This window comes from Crocuta crocuta, unplaced genomic scaffold (assembly GCF_008692635.1).
Source record: "Crocuta crocuta isolate KB4526 unplaced genomic scaffold, BGI_CrCroc_1.0 scaffold90, whole genome shotgun sequence".
Lineage (NCBI taxonomy): Eukaryota > Metazoa > Chordata > Mammalia > Carnivora > Hyaenidae > Crocuta > Crocuta crocuta.
This window is the reverse complement of record NW_027527449.1, coordinates 3,633,325-3,655,402: the sequence shown is the minus strand read 5'-3', so window position 1 is coordinate 3,655,402 and position 22,078 is coordinate 3,633,325. Positions and strand designations below refer to the sequence as shown.

The 22,078-nt window shown below is 48.3% G+C and overlaps 1 protein-coding gene across 1 annotated transcript in view; it reads right to left on the bottom strand.

Moving 5' to 3' along the window:
* WWC2 (WW and C2 domain containing 2) overlaps nucleotides 1-22,078 on the bottom strand; it is a 105,650-nt gene that overhangs the window by 9,244 nt on the left and 74,328 nt on the right. The window contains exons 17-21 of the mRNA XM_077762726.1: nucleotides 20,352-20,494; nucleotides 18,041-18,239; nucleotides 16,621-16,785; nucleotides 15,273-15,365; nucleotides 12,531-12,773 (exon numbers count right to left, since the gene is read on the bottom strand). Coding sequence (XP_077618852.1) covers nucleotides 12,531-12,773; nucleotides 15,273-15,365; nucleotides 16,621-16,785; nucleotides 18,041-18,239; nucleotides 20,352-20,494 — 843 coding nt within the window. The remainder of the gene's footprint in view (nucleotides 1-12,530; nucleotides 12,774-15,272; nucleotides 15,366-16,620; nucleotides 16,786-18,040; nucleotides 18,240-20,351; nucleotides 20,495-22,078) is intronic.

The window sequence follows — 22,078 nt, the reverse complement described above, 5'->3', positions numbered from 1 at the left end:
AATAAAGTATGAGGTAGGAAATGGGACTTAGGTGTAAATGTGCTACTTGCTACTCTTCCTACCTTCATATTGGGAAACTATGTGACTTATTGATTATGTGGACGCCGACTTCCACAAAGGCACTGACGACTCCTACTTGCAGGCAAAGCCAAGAGGCTGCCTGGTTGTTAATTTTGATTTTGGCTCATGGTTTGCCTTGGGGTCTGAGCTGTTTATATGGGCCCATAAGCCTCCGAAGGCCAGGGACTGCATCTGTTTAACATAATTTATAGACGTTCAAGTGCACAATAAAGATTTTTAAGGTGGTGGTTTGTTTCTGAAAACTGCCTATACTATCAGAAGCTGCTTGTGACATTGTGTCAGACAACAAACTATATTAAATTAAGTGGCTGGAGACTTAACGCCACCTACATATTCAATGAGGGGAAATGTCATATCTAGAAGCAGTCTTGTCAATGCATATGAACAAAACAGTAGTTATCCGCACCTGACAGAAACAAAAATCTAATTTAAGTTACTGTGCATTTTGAGGGAGAGTGAGACCTTACAAGTACGTGAGTTAGTATTTGGCATTTGTTTGGAAAGCTGGTGTAGGAAAAGGAAGTGTAAATGAAATGTTGGGTGGTGAAACAGGGTAACTTTCCTCTTCACTTCCCCTCCTACTTCTCCCCAGGGAATGAGGGAAACCGAGGGGCCAAGCACGCTCTGGGAACCTGCCTCGTGCCGGACGGAACCCACACCAGCTGCTCTTCTGCCCACAGAAACTGTCACTTGTCTCGTTGACAAGATGGGCTGTGACTTGGTTCATTCAAGGCCGTGTCTCAGGCTCTTTCTGGCACATTTTACTTCACATTGGCCACTTTCTCAATGATACCTGTGGGCAGCCCAGGTGCTAGAGATTCTTTTTGAGGCACCCTGCCCCTGCCTTATTTTTCCAAGTGGCTGGAGGGTGGGGACTTGTGTGACTTCCTTGGCGCCGGAATCCCCAGGGCCTCCCCGCACGGGCACACAGTGGGGACACAGCTGAATGAATGCGTGTCAGTCTTTGGGAAAAACAGGTTTTTAGATGACAATCTTTTAAAGGTTAATGCGCTTCAGTAACTCTCAAAAGGTTTAGAACACCCTTGGTTTTTCCAATGGTTACTGACTACCAACCAGGCTCTCCAGAAAGCCAGAAAATGCAGACTGATAGATTTAGATTCAAGCAAACATCTGAACTTCGGTAACTGGAAAGGTGTTTGAAAGGCAAATGATAGAATGAGCAAAAGCATTTGTAACTCAAATAACAGAAAGGTGTTGAAAAACGCCTTCCAAGGAGAAAAACACAACAGAAAAAAGGACACTGGGTAGGAATGGGCATCTCACGGAATAAACACAAATGGCAGATAAACAGGCCTCATCAAAGTGCTACCATTCTCACCCACCAGACTGGGAACAGTTACCGGACTGGAGTCCTGGGGACAGCAAGGTAGATGTCCCAATGCCTGAGCCTCCACGGGTGAGGGGACGTCCCAACGCCTGGGTCTCCACGGGTGATGGGGCTGTGCTGCTACTGAGCCAGGAGGAAGCATCTGGAGTCATAACTGTCCCTCATCCCCTTCCACCAAAGGGGGTTTGGTGTGGGGGAGGGGAGCTAGGGGCCAGGAAGACTCAGCTCATTTGGAAGCCCCACCCCCACCCCGCGCCAGCACCGGTCAGCCTCTCTCGCCATGACCTCCCAAGCGCTGAGCTCCAATAACAGAAGGCAAAATGTGGGCCTGCTTAGTGGAGGCCACTCGTCATGGCGGCGGCAGCTGGAGCTGTAAAGGAAATGTCTGTGTTTGTTTGTAGCCTGGAGCAAATTCTTACGAGGGGGAGGTCAACTGAGGCTGGAAGTCAGCACTGGCACAAGGAAAGGGAAGAAAGAACCGCTCTGCTACGGTAGCCTGCAGCCTGCAGTCTAAGTGGACTGGACAATCCCACCATGGAGACCCTCCTGCACGCGAAAGAGCCAAGTCCTCCTGGTATTAACTTGAGCACTGATTGTAGGAGGAGATAAACTGGTGCCGGCAAAAGGGGGTTATGAGGGTCTTGTCCTCCCATCTGCACCCACTGTTTCAGGCATCGTCAAGGCCAGGCAGCGGAAGAACGAGGGCTTCAGCCTTAGAAGACATGGCAGAGACAAGACCTTTGACTGTGGTTCACAGCTAAGCTCTCAGGACCAGCAACACTTCTACTAGGTATTTAAGCTTTGGAAATACTACTGAATCCAGAAAGGTACCGGAATGCTCATTTGCACTGAAAACCTGGGAAATTGTCATCAGAATATCTAACAAGTGAATGCCTTAAAAATAATGAATGACAGCAGCATTTACTAATATGGAAAGCTGCTCTTTTTTTTTTTTATGTTTATTTTTTTGAGAGAGAGCACGCACAAGCAGGGGAGGGGCAGAGAGTGAGAGGGAGACAGAGGATTTGAAGCAGGCTCCACGCTGACAGCAGAGAACCAGATGCAGGGCTCAAACTCATGGACTGAGAGATCATGACCTGAGCTGAAGCCCGATGGTTAACCAACTGAGCCACCCAGGCGCCCTGGGAAAGCTCTTCTTTCTCAGATTTTATTTTAGAGAGAGAGAGCAAGTACAAGCGTAAAGAGGGGCAGAAGGAGGGAGAGAGAGAGTCTTAAGCAGGCTCCACGCTCAGCACAGAGCCCAATGCACAGCTCGATCCCAGGATCCTGGGATCAAGACATGAGCTGAAATTGAGTCGGAGGCTCAACCGACTGAGCCACCCAGGCGCCCCAGGAAAGCCTTTGTTCATAAAAGAACATAGAATTAAGCGTCAGGAGAACACCAAGTTTTGCAAATTTGTCCTTATGACCCTATTTTTGTGTAACCCTTCCAATAACACTAACACACGTACACGGCATGAAAAAGAGCCAGAAGCACAAATACCGACGGCAATGAGACTTCAAGGAGGAACCGCTGCTTTCTGCAGTTCTGCACTGTTTGATTTGTTACAATAAGCATATGTTAATTTTTGGAATAATCTCTTTAAATCTTAAACTATTTTCAAAGTGAAAGTGTACTAACTCATTTTTTATTTGACAATAAAAATGCTGTGGCACTCCTAGGAAAGATGAGATTTTTAAAAATTTATTTATTCAGCAAGTACTTCTGAAGAATCGATCAGACTCACACCACTTTTGGGAAAGCTAAGTAACCTGCAAAAGGGCATTCCTGGTACTTTGCTGATAATAATCCCCTGCAGTTAACGTCTGATGTTTTTCACCACAAAGGATCCCTTTTCCAGAAAGTGCCCCCCTCTCCTTTCCCTGATTTGAAAGATTTTGTTTAGAAAAGTGGCCTTTATTTGCCAAGTAAGAATTCTCTCTTGATTATTTTGCCATCGATGAGATAGGTTAGCAGTCACTAGGAGCCTGGTGAGGTCCCAGACAAGGAACTACTGATTCGGTAAAGAGAAGTGGGTCGCTTCTGCCGCGACATGGTATATCAGATCGGTGAACTGGTAAGTAGACTAGAGTATTGCTGTTATCCTAACTTATAGGTAACTTATAACACGAATAAACCAATCCTGAAATAGCCATCGGCTTAGTGACTTAAGTAATGGGCAGATCGGGGAAAGGCCGGAGAAAGATGTCACATGCTGGCTATACTTAACCTGCCAGTCTCCCCAAGATGTGTTTTATCAGATCAGAATTAACAATAGGCTCCCCGGATCCTGTTCCGTTTTCGGTTACCTTCCACAGGCATGGAAGTGTGGGGGTCTGTTTTGCCCTCTGCGGAAGGGCACTAGCAAGGCGGTCCCCCTACGTAGCCTAATGTCTGCTGACTTTCATCTACCGACATGTTTACAGTCACTGCAAAATCACTTTGAAATTTGGTTTTGTTCTGTGCGAAATAAGATTGACCGTGGAACACATTCCTTTCCCTGCTGAGCAAGAATATACGTCACTGAAAACTACATTTATCTCTGTGTTTATATCTTTCTCTAAAAATCTGGGCGACAGAATACATCATAGAATGTTTGCCAGCTGTTAATAATCCAGAGTAGCTAACTTCCGGACAGTTACGTCTCAGTGCTGAATACTTCATTGTGACCGTTAAGATTTATTTTGTCGAGTGATGTGTATTAGTTATCTCTGATGTGTAATTTTCTTAGCAGGTTCTAACTTGAAAAAATGTTAACATCTGTATTATTTTAAGCTGTAAAAAAAGCTAGCATCATAGAACTCTGGCATTTTGACCGGGAAATCACTCTGAGGAGGAAAAAGACATTTCTGCTTTGTAAGCGACAGGAGGCTCTTTTGGAAAAATACCAACCCTTCCTCAGCACCCCCCTCCCCTTCTCACCCAAGTCATGATTAAGCTGCCTGGTTCACAGCATAGGAAGCCACTTTTTACGTCCCAGATTCCAGAAGAGTGTGATTAACTTTAGTTTATGCGACGGGAGCCTGACCCACAGAAAGGCCCGGTGATTTGGTCATAGCCACACCGCGAAGGCTACCAGAATAAGGGGCACAGCACAGTCCGTCGTAATTCACAGCCCTGCGTTTCTTGCTCCGCTTCCTAAGGGGGTTCTACAACACACGAAGCCACGGACTCTGATTCAGTCTTTATTCTGAGCTACAAAACAGACCTTCGGCCACGGAGGAGGAAGATTATGGAGGGTGACCCCGGGACCCAAGGGTTTCCTGGCGAGGGAGGCAGACCCAGGCGCCACCGCCACCTTCACTAACTGCTTTTCTGGGAGCTTATTTTTTACGGCGGTCGGCAGGCTCTTTGCCTACCGTTAGGCATTTTATGCCCTGCCGCCGCAAATGTCATGGATGTCCAGCCCTGAGGGAAGCAGGGGCAGAAGGGCGTGGGGCTATGTCTGCATGTGCACAGGGAAGCGGACGCAGAAATGGGCCGGCGGGATGGGGAGGTCACCAGCGGTGAGCGACTCTGGTGGCCGGGCTGCGAAGGACAGCACTGCCATCGTCCGCCCTTTCACAGGCGAGCCTAGTACAAACAGGAGGGTGAGAAAGCAATGTGCGGGACTCAGGGGGTCCATACACTCAGAGCAGGTAAACAGGAGAGAAACACCTGTACGCGGGCATCGCTTCATTTTACATGGGGACAGTGCACCGGGCTCTGGGCGAGCGCGGCCTCCTGGAGTTCGCTGCAAGTGCTGCCCCGGTGACCCGTGGAGGTGACCCGTCAGGGGCACCTCCCCACTGAGGAGCAGGGCATCCCAGCTCAGCGCAGACCTCAGAGTTGGCAAAGTAGCGCGTGTGCCGAAGGGCTGGCTTTTGGGCCACATGGCCTTCCAGTCACACGAATTAGATTCCATCGCAAACAGATCACAGAGTTTGTAACTAGAAGGGGTCCTGGGAGTCATCTAGTCCAATCCTATCATTTTGTAGGTGAGGGTGTAAAACTCTGTTTGAGCACGGAAAAAACCGACGCCAAAGACATGCACCTTTGTATGGCATTTTCTAAGGCCGATCTGTGTTCACACTTTTTGTTAGACTGGGGAGAGGGGCGGGGGGAGGCGGGGAGATAGATGTGGCCGGCAGGGAGAGAGCACAGTTCTCGCAGAGGAGGGAGCACCCATTCGGCCTCGCTCTCAGGCCTCCGGGCCTGGCTGTCACAGTCACTCTCTTCCTTGACACTGGGACCCTCAGCAAGGTCCTCCATCGTCTACCGCAGAGGTTTTCACTAGCGTGGGGTTGGGTGGAGAGCGAGGCCCTGTACTGTGCACATGAGCGGAGCATGCTGTTTACACAAGCTCCGAGTGCCCCACAAAGGAGTTCTGCATGCAGCTACTAGTAGCATCCGCATGTGGCGTCCACAGTAACAACCCGGGAAGTAACAGCGATGGTTTGGACATTTGAAGAAAAAGACAATTATGAAGACGAATGACTACCTCAGCTCCTATTGGCCCTCAGTTATTTAGATACATCTTCCTGCTTAGTCACACTGGATTTTCCTGATGAGAACTGGAAAACTATATTCTCACTGTGAATCAGACATTGCTAACACATCAGCTGAGACCCTCTCTGCCTTTCCTGCTGCCCTAGGGGAGCATCAGCTCCCTGTGGGGTCTGGGCAACTTCAGGAAGGCACAGCCAGGGTCTCCCCGCGTGTCCCTTCTCTGAGCCTCCAGCCACTGCCCTGGGTTTTCCCTGTTGAAGCCACTACGTGCCATGGGATTGCCTGGTGCCCAAACTCGCACAGCGATTCTCTTCTCCTCCCAGAGGGACGATGGGTCGCGGCGTGTGTGGCTTCTGGGGGCAGGCCCCATGGAGGGCAAGCAGTACGCGGGCACCACCTCCTTCCTCCCTCCCCTGCTCCCCGTCGGTGGCGCACAGCATGGGGGGTTGGGGTGTGTAATCTCCTGCTCTGCACAGTCACAAGCGAATCCTCACTGGGCTCCTCTCTCCCCTCGGCATCTGGCTGGGCGCACTGATTACGAGACCAGCTCGGCGCTGCTTCATCAGATATACAGGCAAGAAAACCTCTATTAAGATATAATTAAATTTCTAAGCAAAGCCATCAATGCAACTTCTGTAAGGATGATTATAATCATCAGTAGTTTACTATGAGGCCAGAATCATGCATAAGTGGGTACAATTTAATGACTAAACAACTGCAGATTAAGAGAAAAACAAACCACCATTTCACAAAAGAGAATTCTCAAGTGTCACTCTTCTAAGTCACTTCCCAAAGTGGCTGCAAGACCTGCTTGGACCCTGCGCTGGGCAAGAGCCGGGGGATCGGGAACTTTGCTTTCCCACGGCAAACGGACAAAGCCCAGGAGTCCCAGGTACCCTGCGAGGCCGGGCGCCCAGTTAGCTGCCTTCTCTCACTGAGCGTCGCTCCGGCGGTGGCAGGAGACCCAGTCCGTTAGCAGAACGGACAGAAGTGTGCTCACACGCCTACAGCGGCTCTTGGTGGAGACGCTGGCTCTCAGGCAGGCGCAGAGATGGGAGCTCCCACCAGTGTCCGGCCAGCACCCACTTCGGCCAGCGCTCACAACGGGGACCATCGAAATGCTGATAATTAGAAGACAGGAGGGGAAACTACCCCCCTCGTCACACAAGTGGCTGCCTGAATGACCGAGCTGTGACAGAGGTCACTTACGAGGGAATTAATTTAGTTCAACTTGGTAGCGCGTCTGGGAAATCTGCTGGACACTCCTAGGATTACTTGTGGCAGGAAGGACGGTAAGAGAGGCTGATATGATGGGTCTGAAGCAGGATCTCAAACCGTGGAAGGGTGAACAGGCCACATTCTCCGTATCACTGCCGTTACCTTCCTAGACTGTGGCTGTGACCGTTATGCGGGATGCTGGGCTCAGAGCAGCAAAAAGCCCTGTTTCAGAACTGTCTCTCCAAACTGCTGAGGCTCACGCACAGAGTGGCATCTTCCGTAAGCCCCTCGCTTGGATCTGATAACAGCCCTGGACTCTTGCCCTCCTGGAATTTGGTCCCAGGGCCGCTGAAGCAGAGCCTGGATTAAGATGTCCATACCACGGCCGTGCTTACCCTGAGGGTGGGGTCTAGGCCTCACGTGGCCAAGGTACCCTGAGGCCACCTTCCGTTTCTCATCTCTCTGTCTATGCTCTATTTACCCATCCACCAGCAAGTCCAGGGGCAATTGTGCATCTAGCAGCAGTTAAGGCACAAGCAAAATTCTAAACAGGATAAAATCTTGGCTGGTAAGCAAGACCAACAGGCTTTAATGAGGCAGAGGAGACTTTTGCCAAGGTCAGATGGGACATCCACTCTGGTGGCCTGGTGTTGGGGGGTTTATGTGGGAGCTTACCCGCTAGGCCAGAGGCACTCAGGAGAGAAAAGACTTGTGTCAAAGAGGTGTTTCTCTTTTGCAGGCAATGGTTCTGCCCAGTGCCCCAGGAAACCCCTCCTGGGATTTTCTGCAGCTGAGAACGGACATACTTTCTTCAAGGGCTCATTAAAGGCCAGATCATTAAAATGAACACATGTGCACCAAATGTCGACTGTTACTTGAGTTCAGGTTTTTAGAGGCTCAGCAATACGCCTAGGTTGGCCCTGAAGATGTCCGCAGTTGCTGGCTTCTACAGCCCTCACAGTTTCCATCTACTTGTGCTAAGGATTTCTTTAATGAGGAAGGAAAGCAAGAGTCACCCTAAAACCTGCAAACCTCGAGTCCTCTATTAACACCAGTAAAAGTCTAGAATTCTATATGATGAAAGATTTAAAAAGCTCACTTAGAAACAGTGCATTTACGATACTTTTATCCCTGGAAGGATGCTGCTTCCTGTCTCTTCCCATCAGGATTAGATGGCTCAGATGTCACCCAAGCTCCTCTCCTATTTTGTGGAAAATGGCCTCCCACGCTAGCCCATGTCACACACACATCTCTACCACAGGCTTCCCAAAGAAACCTCCTCTAGAGAAGCCTTTGGTGGCTCCCCATCACAGCATTCAAGGCCACTCTTTGACATTTTTCTTCCATTAATTTTATCAACTTCCATGTGATGCTAGGCATTCTGCTTGGAATGACCTTGAATCTGTGGAACATTTTAGGGAGAACTGACTATATCCACAGTAATAACTCCCCCTCTGGATCAGGGATGTCAAACTCTGGCCTGCATCTGTTTTTGTAAAGTTTTCTTGGAACTCAGTGAGGCCATTTATGGACATCTTGTATGTAGCGACTTTTGTGGTGCATGGCAGAGGTGAGAGGTACTGATCAGACCCTTGGGCCGAAATATTTCCTCTCAGGCCCTTTACAGGAAAAGTTTGCGGACCTCTGTTCTACATGAATGGGGAATACTTCTCCATGAATTTAGGATTTTTTCCTTATACTTTCCTCATAAGGCTATTTAGTGCTCCCTATAATATAATGCAAATTTTTGTTTAATTTGTTCCTTGATACTTGATCTTCTTTGATGCTAAATCAGCATCTTCTTTGATGCTAAAAAAATATCTTAATTAAATCTTCTAGTTGTTTCTGGTCAGTGTAAGCAATGCAACAGACTCTCCTAGTTACACATCTTGTTAAACTCTCTTCTTCCTTGGAGTAGCTTGCAAATCTTTAATGTACACAATCCTGCTGTGTCTTCCAGGATGACAGCTTTATCGCCTCCTTTTCAGTCTTTCTGCTTCTACTTTTTTCTTGTCTTACGTTGGTTAGAATTTCCAATCCAATGTTGAGCAGAAGAGTGTTGAACGCCTGCGTCTGACTTTAACAGGAATGGTTCCAATGTCTGTCTGTTTAGGACCTTATTTCCTTTTGGTTACTCTCTATGGAGTTAAAGAAGTCCTGTCTTCCTAACTTGCCAGGAGTTTTAAACATGAATGAGTACTGACGATGTCAATATATTTCCTTGATCTACTGAGTTGATCCAATGGTTTTTCTCCTTTATCTATTGAGGGGATTCATTGTACTAACAGATTTTTCAAATGTTAAAAAATCCTTGCACAATTCAGCATGGTCAAAATGTAGTTTCTTTTTAAAAAAAGTTTTTTTCTAACATTTTTATTTATTTTTGAGAGGGAAAGAAAGAGCAGAAGCTGGGGAGAGGCAGAGAGATAGGGAGGCCCAGAATCCGAAGCAGGCTCCAGGCTTTGAGCTGTCAGCACACAGCCCGATGCACGGCTCGAACCCATGAACCACGAGATCATGATCCGAACCAACGTCTGATGCCTAACCAAATGGACCACCCAGCTGCCCCCAAACTGAATACCTTTTAAATATATTGTTGGATTATATTTACTAATAATGTATTTAGGATTTCTGCATCTATACTTATGGGTGAAATTGGCATATGATTTTCCTTTTTGACAATATCTTTGTCTGGTTTTGGTATTGGGGATGTTGGTCACAGCATGAGTTGTAGAGTGTTCTTTCTTTTTCTAGCGTCTGGAAGAGTTCACATAAAATTGAGATAATCTGTTCTTTGGAAGTTTGGTGGAACTTGTCTACAGAACATCTAGACCGATGTTTTCATTGTGGATAGATTTTTAATCACTGCTTTCATTTCTTTAAGAGGGATAGGACTTTCAATCTTTCCTCCCCTTTTCATCACTTTTTCATAAGTTACGTTTTCCTTGATATTTGTCCAAATTGTGGGCCTTTATCTTTGGTATTATTCAATTTATCTTTTTATATCTCAAATTTATCTGTAATTCTATCCCTCCTTCCTTTTATAGTTTTCTTTATGTGTATCTCCTCTTTATTGATCTTGCCAGAGCTTTGTCTATTTTTGTTTCTTTATTTTAGTTTTTTTCAAATAACCAACTACTTGCTGTATTGAGCTTTTCTCTACATACTGGAGATCAGAAAGCAGTCAAAACAAACTAAAATAGCAAGCAATTCATGCACGACTTTAGCAATATGATATGAAGTATAAAAAGTCCCAAAGTTGGGGCGCCTGGGTGGCTTAGTCGGTTGAGCGTCCGACTTTCACTTAGGTCATGATCTCGTGGTTTGTGGGTTCGAGCCCCGCATCGGGCTCTGTGCTGACTGCCAGCTCAGAGCCTGGAGCCTGTTTTGGAGTCTGTGTCTCCCTCTCTCTCTGACCCTCCCCTGCTTGCGCTGTCTCTCTCTCTCTCTCTCCTAGAAATAAAAATATTTAAAAAAAAGTCCCAAAGTCTTTATAATTATTGATACCCAAGGATCTAGAATTTCATACAGTGACAAATAAAAAACAAACAACAACCAACCAAAAGGTGCAAGGTTCTGTTTAAATCTGTAGTCGTAAAACTCTAATCCAGCTTTAAGAGCCTTTGACCCCTAGGAGTCAAAAGTCTGTGATGCTTCTCCATGCTATTAAAGTTGGTCAACGTTAACCAAGACTTTGAAATGATTGCTAATGGTGAACTGAAAGACTCAAGAGAATAAAAGCAATGGTCATCATTAAGGTGACAAACTTAAGAGCTGGTGATTTCAGCTTTCAACGCGATTTTCCAGCATGCAAAGAGACAGCCAGGCTGCAGTGCTGCTCTCGTGCGGGCTCGTGCGCTGCCTACTGCAGGTTCCCGCGCCTGCTGGCCTCGGCACCCACTGTGAGTGAAGTCCCACTACTCACCTTCAAGGCCGCTTTGCTACTTCCGCCGTGAGATCTCTCCTGATCTCACCATAAAGTGATTTCTCTTGAGGACCTGGTGTATCTGGCTCATCTCCTCTACTCCGTAAGCTCTTGGAGGGCACGACAGTGTCTAGTCAGCCCCGTAGTCTCCAAAGTACCAAACATAAGTCCTACAAGTCAACTCCCTACTGAACGGATACTTACTGATATTCTCTTGTATGCCAAGGTTTTGGTCTATCGGGTGGGACATAATACAGATATGTGTTATGTTTTGTTGCCAAAACTTTCTTTAAAGATATTGGGATCCGTTTGATCCCTAAAATTCATTACGTTTCTGAGTTACATCCAGGATTAGTAGTGCTAGTCGATTAAATGACTCAGTTTCCCCATAGTATCACATGCTCGTGACCAAACAACAACTCTGGGCCAAAAACGGGAAGTGTGTATTATGGACAAGATTTTCTATTAGCTTAAGAAAGTTTCTAATCTATTTCAGATTTCCATCCAAAACAATTGAAAGAGAATAATGTTTTGGCATTTGCAATATTTCAGCTATGTGGGAAGTTCTATTTGTATATGGCATATGGCTGTAGACACACTGTCCTGTTGTCCAAATAAACCGGGGTGCCTGGGTGGCTCAGTTGGTTGGACGTCCAACTTCGGCTCAGGTCATGATCTCACGGTTCATGGGTTCGAGCCCCGTGTCGGGCTCTGTGCTGACGAGACAGCTCAGAGCCTGGAGCCTGTTTCAGACTCTGTATCTCCCTCTCTCTCTGACCCTCCCCTGCTCATGCTGTCTCTCTCTCAGAAATAAATAAAACATTAAAAAAAATTTAAAAAAACACCCCACAAAATTTCTGTGTCCAAATAAACCTTAGAGAATAAGCCAACAAACCAGGCTCCAAACAATTTTGGTTGTAGGTAGGTGGCAGGACAATAGAGATGTTCCCTTAACGATGCCCTAGTTTTTCATCGGTGACCCACCTTACTTTGTATGGTTACCTGTGTGGTGAGAGGCAAGGGAGAATGCCAGTAGGGGAAGTGTGATCTTTTTTGAGGGAAACAAAGACTGTGAAAATGCTGAAGCCTGCAAATTAGCCAGGCATTTACAGATGAGGTGGTTAATGGGTCCTAAGGAGCTATTCAGAAGACTCAAATGAAATCTGTCACTGATGTGAAAAGTTCTGCTGTGTTTATCCCCCGCCCTGTGTTGAGACGGAGGAAACCGAGGAGAAAGTGCCCTCCCCTCCTCCCCCCGCTGCGGAGCTCCTGGCCGGCAGGTGGCNCACTCTCTTAGCAATATCCCAGGTTAAAAAAAAAACCCTACGACAACGGGAAAAAAGAGTTTCAAGTTCCAGGAAAGGGACCCGCAGACTCTGTCACAGGGAGGGGCGAGCTGGGGCCCTGGGGCAGGCGGGCTTTAGGGCCCGCGCTTCGCGCCCCTCGGGCCGGCGGGACCGGGACCCCACCTGCTTCTCGGCTTGCTTCAGGAGCTTCTGGAAGCGCTCGTCCTCCAGCACGCCCGGCGGAAGGTCGGTCTCCCCCTGAGCCTTCAGCTCCTCCAGCTTCTGCCGCAGGCCCCGCAGCGCCTGCAGCTCGTCGTTGAGGCGGCTCTGCCGGGTCAGGGACGCCTGCAGGTCCAGCTCCAGGTCCAGCGACGTGCGCGCCGGCCGCTCCTGCGCCGCTCTTCTCAGGACGGGCTGGCACACCGTCTGCAGAGTCAGAAAACCAAAGAGCGAAACACCCCTGTCATCCTGGTAGTCGTTATCTCCTTGGTGTCCCCCTCCAGCCCCCCGCACGTTTCCGTGCTCCCAGGAAGGGAGGCGCAGGCGGCCAAGGACAGGTGGTGGTGGGATGTGCCCCGCGGGCAGCGGCCTGTCAGGGCCAGGGTGATGTGTGCACGTTTCTGTCCCCTGCTAGTGGACGGCAAAGATTCAGAGGTGGCGGCGGCGTCAGCTTGGGTCCTGAGTGAAGACAACATGGGCAGAGCCTTTAGCCAGCCTGCAATGAACAAGCCGCTAAGGAGGAAATAAACCTTTATTGGTTTAAGCCACGAAGATCTTGTAAGGCTGTTGCCATATTTACCACGCAAAGCCTGCCCTCTGTGCAAAGCAAATCCAGGAAACTCCTGCTCCCCCCATTTCAGGACCCAACACAGCCGCACCCCCACTGCTCACTCCTTTGGCGTCACTTCTGGAAGCGCCAGCCGGAATGCAGCTGGTCGGTGCGGCAGAGGGTCTGAGCCCCCCCTCTCATCGGTATGCTCAGATCCCAACTCCTTCCTCGACTTCCCATCACCTAATAGCCACTTCCACCAGGGAATCAATGGTGCTCTTCCTGGGGCCAATCTTATCCATTTATCAAGAAATAATCATTGAATATATATGAATAAATGGGGGTGGGGAGCTGGCCACACACTAGGGAGAAAAGACCCCGTCCTCAACCTTGAAGGCGATCAGTAGTGAGAGGCGGAGTAGCGTCTTTTGTGCCCCAGGAAGTCAGGGAAGGGAGAGAGCACTCAGGGCTGGTCACGCTTGCTTGAGGGAAGGAAGTCAGAAGAGGCTGGGAAGGTTGCATAAGCAGAGAGGAACAAGGAGGGTATTTTTTTGCCCAGACCATTGGCAGCGGGAATGGAAAATAAGAGTAAAAACTGGTACTATTTGATACGAGAGAGGCGGGACTCAAATTTGAGAAGTACTCGGGCTTGGAGGTCTGGACAAGAGTCGTGCTGGTGACAGAGGGCAGAGGGAGGCCGGCTGTCGTGCTTCCGGAATCAGGGCCCTCGCCCAGGGCTGGAGAGCTCGTGCCCTCTCCTCCTGGTCCAACACATACTGCTGTGACATTCTTGAACATTCCATAATACTCTTCTTAGGGTCCCTGTATTCAGCCTCTGCTCTAACAAACTTATTACACAGCAGAATCACCTAGACACACACTCGCTTTGACTGTATTACTTGTTTCTCAGAAAAAGAAATCCTTCCTAGTGGTTATGCGTGCACGTGCATTGCTGCGCTGGCCGATGTTTAACAAGCGGCTCTGGGTGGGGCCACAGGTGGAGAAAAAAAGCACAGGTTTGGGACGTCTGGGTGGCTCAGTTGGGTGAGCATCCAACTCTGGATTTTGGCTCAGGTCATGATCCCAGGGTCATGGGATTGAGTCCCATATCGGGCTCCAGGCTGGCAGCACGGAGCCTGCTTGGGTTCCTCTGATCATGCTTGTGCAGGCGCACATGCACTCTCTCTCTCTCTCTCTCTCAAAAAAAGGAAAAAGCATGGGTTTGTAAGAGTTTGCTGATTTCTGTGGTGTAAATACTCCTGCCATCACTGTTCTCATGCTGTCGTCACGATGTCACTGTGCTGGCACAGTGTCCAGGGGTGAAGGCCACAGACCACCCCCATCAAGTCTTTAGCTTCCCCCCAAGCAGACGAGCGCAGTCCCTTCTGGCTTCCCCTGGCACCTTCCCGGTCCCGTGTGCCCCCTGAACGCATCCCGCAGGCCGGAGAGCCCGGTGTCAGGGCCTGCCTCGCTCAACACACATGGCACTCCGTCCTCACTTAAGCCCCACGTCTGAGCTCAAATACAAGGGCTTCATAAATTATTACTAAATAAACTATGAGCAGGCAGATAACATTCTGCCAGTATTTCAGCTGTGAGTAAGCAGGAATTGTTGCAGTGCGTGAACAGTCCAGCCTATTCATGTGTTTAAGATGCTCTCTCTGACTCACCCTTTCAGGCTCGGCCAGAGCCCGGGCGCCGGGTGGGCTGGGGCTCTCCCACCCACGCTCAGCTTAACCTTCGAAGAACACCTGTTGTTAGTTACAGAAACTGTGCACTCCTGTCCCAGAACATCGGCGCTTCCGAAAAGGTACCGGGTGTTACGCTAGTCCCACAATCGCTCCGGAGCCAGAGGCGGTGTGGAGACCTCGCAGGCACCGCACCAGCGCACTCGGCGAGCCCCTCTCCAGCGACACTGCAGAGACAGCGTCCTGGTCTCGCTATCGCGGGATCCAGACCCGCGCTGAGCGGCTGCTCTGCAGCGCACGCTCTCTCCAGCTCCGGAACCAGCACGACACCTGTGTCTCCCGGGAAGCACAGCCTCACTCAGTGGCCCCAGAGTGCGCAGTGATCACGCTCAGGACTTCTGGTACTGGTGCCCCATGATCGGTGGCTCTGGGTTGGAGACCCTGAGAGGTTGTGGAAGGAATACGTACCCTTTTGACCCTCAAACTGCGACGTTCGGTGGAGTTTCTCACAAACAGGGATTTTTTAGCCAGGGTTGAGCTGTCACTGTCACTTCGATTCAACTGGCAACAAAGGATAAAAAAGGAAAGAAAAGAAAATCACTGCATAACAGGGTGCTAGTGGTTTAGGATCAAGAAGCTCATCAGATAAAGCAGGTGGTGATTACAGGAGTTTGTTTCTTTAAGAAAATCCTCCCTAAACAAGTTCTTCTCTGTTCTGTGCTTTCCTTCAACAACTACGTTTTCTTACATATAATTTCAACAGCTGCCTTTCGGTGGCAGTTATCAGAACTCATGTGCTAAGATAATTATACGTACTTGGAGAAAAGTATCCCTTGTATTTGTAGCTAATTTGCAATACTCATTTAGTAGGGCCTATATAATAAACAGAGCTCAAGGTCAGATTTCAGTCACAGTTTAGAACAACCTAGAATGCTCTTGACCCGGACAGCCTGTACTTACTCCTTCACCTGCTTTGGGTCTCTGCTGAAATGGCACCTCAAGGAAGCCTGCTTTGAACCCTACTTTCAAACTTGAGACCCTTGTTTTCACCATTTCTGATCCCCTTTAACTTGCTCCACTGTTTTTCAGAGAATCGGTCCCCACCTAAGACGCATCACAGTTTGTTCATCATGATAACTATTTGGCTCAACACACAAGGATGTAAGCTGTGTGAGGGCAGGGCTGGGGGCCTCTTCTCTTCACAGAGGAGTTCCAGCCAACTGTCTGGAAACACGCTTACCAGCGGACACTTCATAAACATAGTTGTTGAACTGAGTGAGTAAATTTAGAATTTTGAGTATTTTCTAACCCATCTAATAATATATTAATCTATATTGCTATCAATAATGACTTCTGGAAGTAGAACTTGGCAAAGTGAAGCAAAGCCCCCCATATCCTCTACAGAGGCATAGGTGTGACTCAGTGTCTAGAGGCAGTATTAAAATACGATTTTTGTTCTAGAACCTAATTTTGGTTCTGCAGGATTAATGTGGTTCGAGTCCTGTATGACATATGGCAGCTATATTTAAGTTTCAAGTCATCTGAAGTTTCTAAATACACACTGAAGTACAAACATACCAGCAGCCAGGCCTTTATTCACTTACTTGCCAAATAAATGGCTTAGAGTTAACGAGGCAGGAGATTTAAGACAAGGTGAAACACAACCCAAACTGAAAAGACCCACAAGAGTGTGACATTTCGTGTGCATTTTACGGCACTCCCACCCATTCGTGTTTGCGGCAGGCGGGGGCGTCCCTGGTGGTCGGCGGGCCACTGGCCGGCAGGAGGCAGAGGTGCAGAGCTGCGTCCCGCTTACCCTGCAGATGTACTGGCTCCGCTCCCCCGGGGAGAAGGTCTGCGAGCGCACGATCACGCTGCTCCGCACGAAGGGGCGCTGCTGCGTGCTCAAGCCGCCGCGGTCCTTGGGGCGAACCGCCACCCTGGCGTCACCGGCCTCCTCGGTGTTGGTCTCTTTATCGACCTAGAACGGAAGTCAGGACCCATCAGGCGCGGACGGATGTGGATACATTTCTGCTCCTTTCTTCCACCTCCAAAGGCAACAGCCGATCTCCCTGCGGAGCCTCATTCTGCGCCTGGGCCGCTTGTGAGAGAAGCGCATGGCGTTACTCCCTGCGGGAACCCGGGGAGGTGGCTTTCTGCTGAGAAGTGACCCGCGGAGGGCAGGACAGTGTCACCCACAAATGGAGGTGCCCCCCAGCACCTTTGACCTACACACGGAAGCCTTTGACTTACACAGGGTAAATGTGGTTCTGTGAAGGACCTTGTTTAGGGACACTTCGACACAAACACGGTTCAACATTCGGACTCGTGGTTTTGTTTGGTTTCTTCAGAATAACGGTACAAGTAACTACATATAAGAAAATGAAAACGTACCACAAGGCTGTAGGCTTACACAGAGTGTGCAATTACACATATATGGCAATAGCAACTGCTGTGAGGCTGAGTTTGGGTTTTTACTGTATCTCTGGAAGTGTAACAAAAAATAAAATTTAAGTAACAACAGAAGTTTCTCAGAGCACTAACTCTATAGGCACCGGCAGATGTTTACTGTCGATCTCAGGTGCATAAAAGGGCTTGAAACCTGCCTCGTGCTGGTCTGCTCCTTTACCGAAGGAAGCCTTGCGTCAGGGCACAGTATTACTTTCCTCAGAAATAAAGGATTGGAATTTTCTAGACTCCATCATCAACATCCCAAGCACCCTCCAAGCCTGCAAATGATTTCCTCCCTCTGGGGACGCGCTCTCCACCAACATGCATCTCCTTTAACTGGCCAAGTGACTGCTGACTGGCTTGGCCGGCACCACCCGTCCACCGAGCCACCTGCCACGTTCCAGAGCGGGCTCCGGCCAGCGCACCACGTCACCGAGATGCACTTTAACTGTCTACTTCGTGGAAGTAAACTCACAACACTTACAAAACGTAACACGATGAAGTAGCTATCCTGGCGGCATCCAGGAAATTCTGGAAATGCTTTTTCTAAATACTCCCGGGGCGTGTACAGAGATCTACACAGCACTATTCACCTTCTTACACAAAATTTAAGTCAAGAACGAAGACGGGGCCCATGCAAACATCTGAAAGCCTCCTTCCACAAGCGCCTGCCGTGAGCAGCTCCGGCACAAACCCTGGGACGGAGTCACACCCGAGGGGACACACGTGGTCTGCGTGCCACCACTGGACCTCAACCTGGGGGGCGCGTGGCTGCAAGTACCCACCAGGGTGGACGGCCCACCGGGCGGGCGGCGCCCACGCTCTTCAGCGCCGCCGTCCTGTCTCCTGCCCACGGCCTCCTCCACATCGGGCGCACTGAGGCGCGAGCACAGGTCTCCTGCACGACGACCCCCCTTGGGCAACTTCGCGTTGGCCTCTTCTTCAGACGCGATTTCATCAGAGGCCTCTCGCAGCATTGTCAGCCTACGGTGAGATGGAGCAAAACCAGACGCCCCTTAGGTCCGGCAGATGTGCTCGTGAGCAGGGCCTCCTGGGGCGGACCCCGCTACCCCCACAAGGAATGAGACTCACGCAACGATTCAAGCCATTTCGTGGCTCGAACTGCTACATGCAAAATAAAATCAGCATCTGACCCTCCAGCAATATGCGGCCAAAGCACCATAATTTGGTAGGGAAAAGTTAAATTAATGGAATTTGACCTCATTCCTAGATATTAAAATACAAATTTTCTGAAAATCACGTATAACATTTAACCCCACCATTTAAAAGCACTGACACTATAATATAACTTGATATCAGTTGTTTACTTGTTATAAAGTTAATCCTACAACAGAACGGAGTGGCTCTGCTAAAAATGAACAAGGACAGAAGTATTGAAAATATCCACCATTGGGGCATCATGCAACTCCTTATCTCGGGGTTATAAGTTCGAGCCCCACCTTGGGTGTAGAGGTTGCTTAAAAAGAAAATCTTTATAAAAAAACAACTGTGCTTACAGTCTAGCAGGGTTAAAACCCTGTGTGAAGGGAGCTTTACTCCTGAAATAACAAGAATCCTAAGGTCATGTGACCTTGTCTCTAATGAAAGCCACCACAGGGGCTTAGGGGGCAAGCGGGCTCCAGAATGCACATATGGGTTTACGTTCCATATAAAATACACGAGCAGGAAAGTGAGGGTGCCAGTGAGCCTTAGAGTATCTCATGCCCTGTTGAGTTTCATGTCCTTAGAGCAGTAATGTTTTTGCCTGCCACTGGTAACTGAAAGGCGGGCTGTAGCTGTGATGGGTGATGCTCTGACGGATGGACACGCACCCCTTACTAGCCAGCTAGTTATGAGATGAGCACAGGGAAGCTAGCAGTGGACTCTGCGAGCTCTGAATTCCTTTATGCTGCACACAGAGTGTATTCTTGGAAATGTATATGAAACAAATTGTGTTTTACATACATAAAGGTTTAGTATTGAAAAATATGATGGACCTTATAATCACTCTCATATTTATTTTTTTTTGCAGTGCGCTGATTGTAATCACTGTAAAACAGGGCCTCTGGTAAGAACAAAGTATGTCTGTACCTTTTTGTGTCACTGGAGTAAGCTGTCCTTCCACATGTGCAAGATTTTGTTACTTATGACATATCTTGTCAGTCTTAGTTTGTAACAAGTTTTATACAGATGCACAAAAATGCGTGCTATATATGTATATGCATATGTGTTAATGGTATAAGCAACTATATATACATTAAAATTAGTCCAAGTAACTTTACATCTATACTTTGAAAACTGATGCAAATTTGTTTTCAGGGAAAACAGTGAAACCAGGAAAGGCGGTTCTTTATACATAGCTATAATAACTTTTTTACCCCCCAAAGGAGGGGGGAATGGATAATTAGGTGGAAACAGGAGAAGAAGATGGAAGTGGTAACAAATAGAAAGTGAGCACTCAGAACCTGTTTTCCAGATGCGTGCTTTGACTTATCTGAACCTAAAAGATACAGAGGTATTTCTGGTGATTTAAAAAAAAAAAAGAAAGTTTTTAAAGTTATTCATGCATTGACAATGAACTACCACACCTTTGAAAACAGGTAGATGATGATGATGACAATGATGATGATCTTAGAGAGAGAGAGAAAGAGAGAGAGCAGGAGAGGGGCAGAGGGAGAGAGAGAGAATCCCAAGCAGGCTCCACGCTCAGCGCAGAGCCTGACGCAGGGCTCAATAGAAGGACCTTGAGAGCAGGACCTGAGCCGAGATCCAGTCACAGGCTCAACTGACTAAGCCGCCCGGGTGCTCCTCAAAACCAGCAGTTGAGACTGAGAACTTTAAAAAGCCCAAGAGAGGGAGTCAGAACTCATGGAGGCAGGACAGAGAAAGCCCTTCCTGTGTTAACTCTAACTGACTCTCAATTTCGCTGTTACCTTCAAGGCTCAAACGACCAAAGAGGGTCTTTCCTCTAGTGGCAGCTCCCTGCCACGACACCGCTCTGCATAATTCCAGGAGGATCTGAACCCATAAGGGTTTCCCTGCAACACACACCCCCTCTTTGCATTCCCGAAGAGCAAGAGAAAGCAGCGTTTTTACCAGTCTCCATCTGGGCCCCTTTGCTCGTCTTCCTGTCCTGGCTCCTCCTCCTCCTCCTCCTCCTCCTCCTCCTCCTGCGCCAGCTCCTGCTCCACCGCCAACAGCTCGGCTGACGTTCGTGCCAGGAGGGCTGACACAGCGTCCTGGACAACAGAGGCATCCGGGCGGCAATTAGCGTCACACGTTGTGAGAGCAGATTTAAACACTCATCAGCTGGGGACTGACTGAACAAGAAGGTGGCACCAGACCCCATGCTCCCACTAAGAACACACAGCAGAGCGACTGAAATAAAACAGAAGGCGACAAACAAACCTCCCGTGGTTTTACAGCCACGAAGGGCAACGCAGGCGATCAGGACCAGAGGCCAAGGTCCCAGGGAGAGGAGACACACAGGGAGGTGAAGCGACATCACTGCCACTCCCTCCCCTTGGGGGCGTGTGTCCGTTCTAGCGGCTGAGGTGCACAGGCTGGAACTGTGGCTGCTCAGAACACAGGCGCAACCGACAGGACGTGAAGGGGGGAACGGAGTGGAAGGCACCCAGTGCGGTCCGCACACTGAAGGGGAAGGGGAGTCCAGTGCTCTGCACCACGGTCTTGTTGCGGTATTCCCCATTCCTCAGCTGCAGACCTGACAGCAAGAGGTGGGAAACTAGGCAAAACCCAGCTGCAGGGAGGCTAAAACAGTAGGCAGATACTTCAGTTTCTTCACGGTCCTAGGGAGAGAAAAATTGGAATTCAGGTCTGCCAAGTGACTCCGGTGATCGGCCCATATTGTAATCTGTCTTCTGGAAGAATACAAAACCCTCTCCGGAGGAAAATATCAGCCAGAGCCTCTACAGTCGTTCACACATAATATCCAGAGCCTCTACAGTCGTTCACACATAATATCCAGCATCCGTTGGAAACCAAGAACAACAACAGATAAGATAAAAGAGGCAATCGACAGGTGGTCCATACACTACCATTATTTAGAGAAGGAATTTAAGTTTTTACAATTAATGTGTTCAAGAAAACTGATGAAATGATGGAGAATCTCACTAGTGTAAACACAAATCCACACCAGCATGTCAGAGTGGAATTGGTGAAAATCCAAAGAAGACAGAAAATGTTATGAACAGTGAAAAAAAAAAAAGATGCATTACTTTTTAAGCATCAACTATTCTCCAGCAGCTCAGTAGAATCAGTGGAAGCCAGATGACAACAAAATGGTATCTGTAATGTGTCCAGAGAATTAACTTCCCACCTAGAATTCTGAATAGGCAGGAAAGAATTCCTTTTCAAGTGGAAATAAAGACACTGATAGATATGCACTAAAAGAAATCCTAAAGGGAGTTCTTCAAGCAGAAGGAAAATGACCCAAACGGAAATGCGCTAATGCAGAGAGACATGAAATTCACCAGGAAGGGTAAAGATGTGGCGAAATCTAAACGAATACTGATGTCAATGGGACAATAACATCTTGTGGGATGTTACAGAACTAAAACACACGACCAATAATTTCGCAGAAGGAGGAAAGGGAATAAATGGTGTTAAAGTCTTTTGAAATTCTTGTACTGTCTGGGAAAAAGGTAAAAGCATTAATTTAAGGTACTTCTAATAAGACAAGAATGTATGCTATAATCACTAGGGACATAGCAAAAAATAAAAGACTGTATCACTTCTAACAGAAGGGAAAATGAAATTTTCCTGTCCTAAAAAAAAAATCAAAGAGTAAGACAGTATGTTCA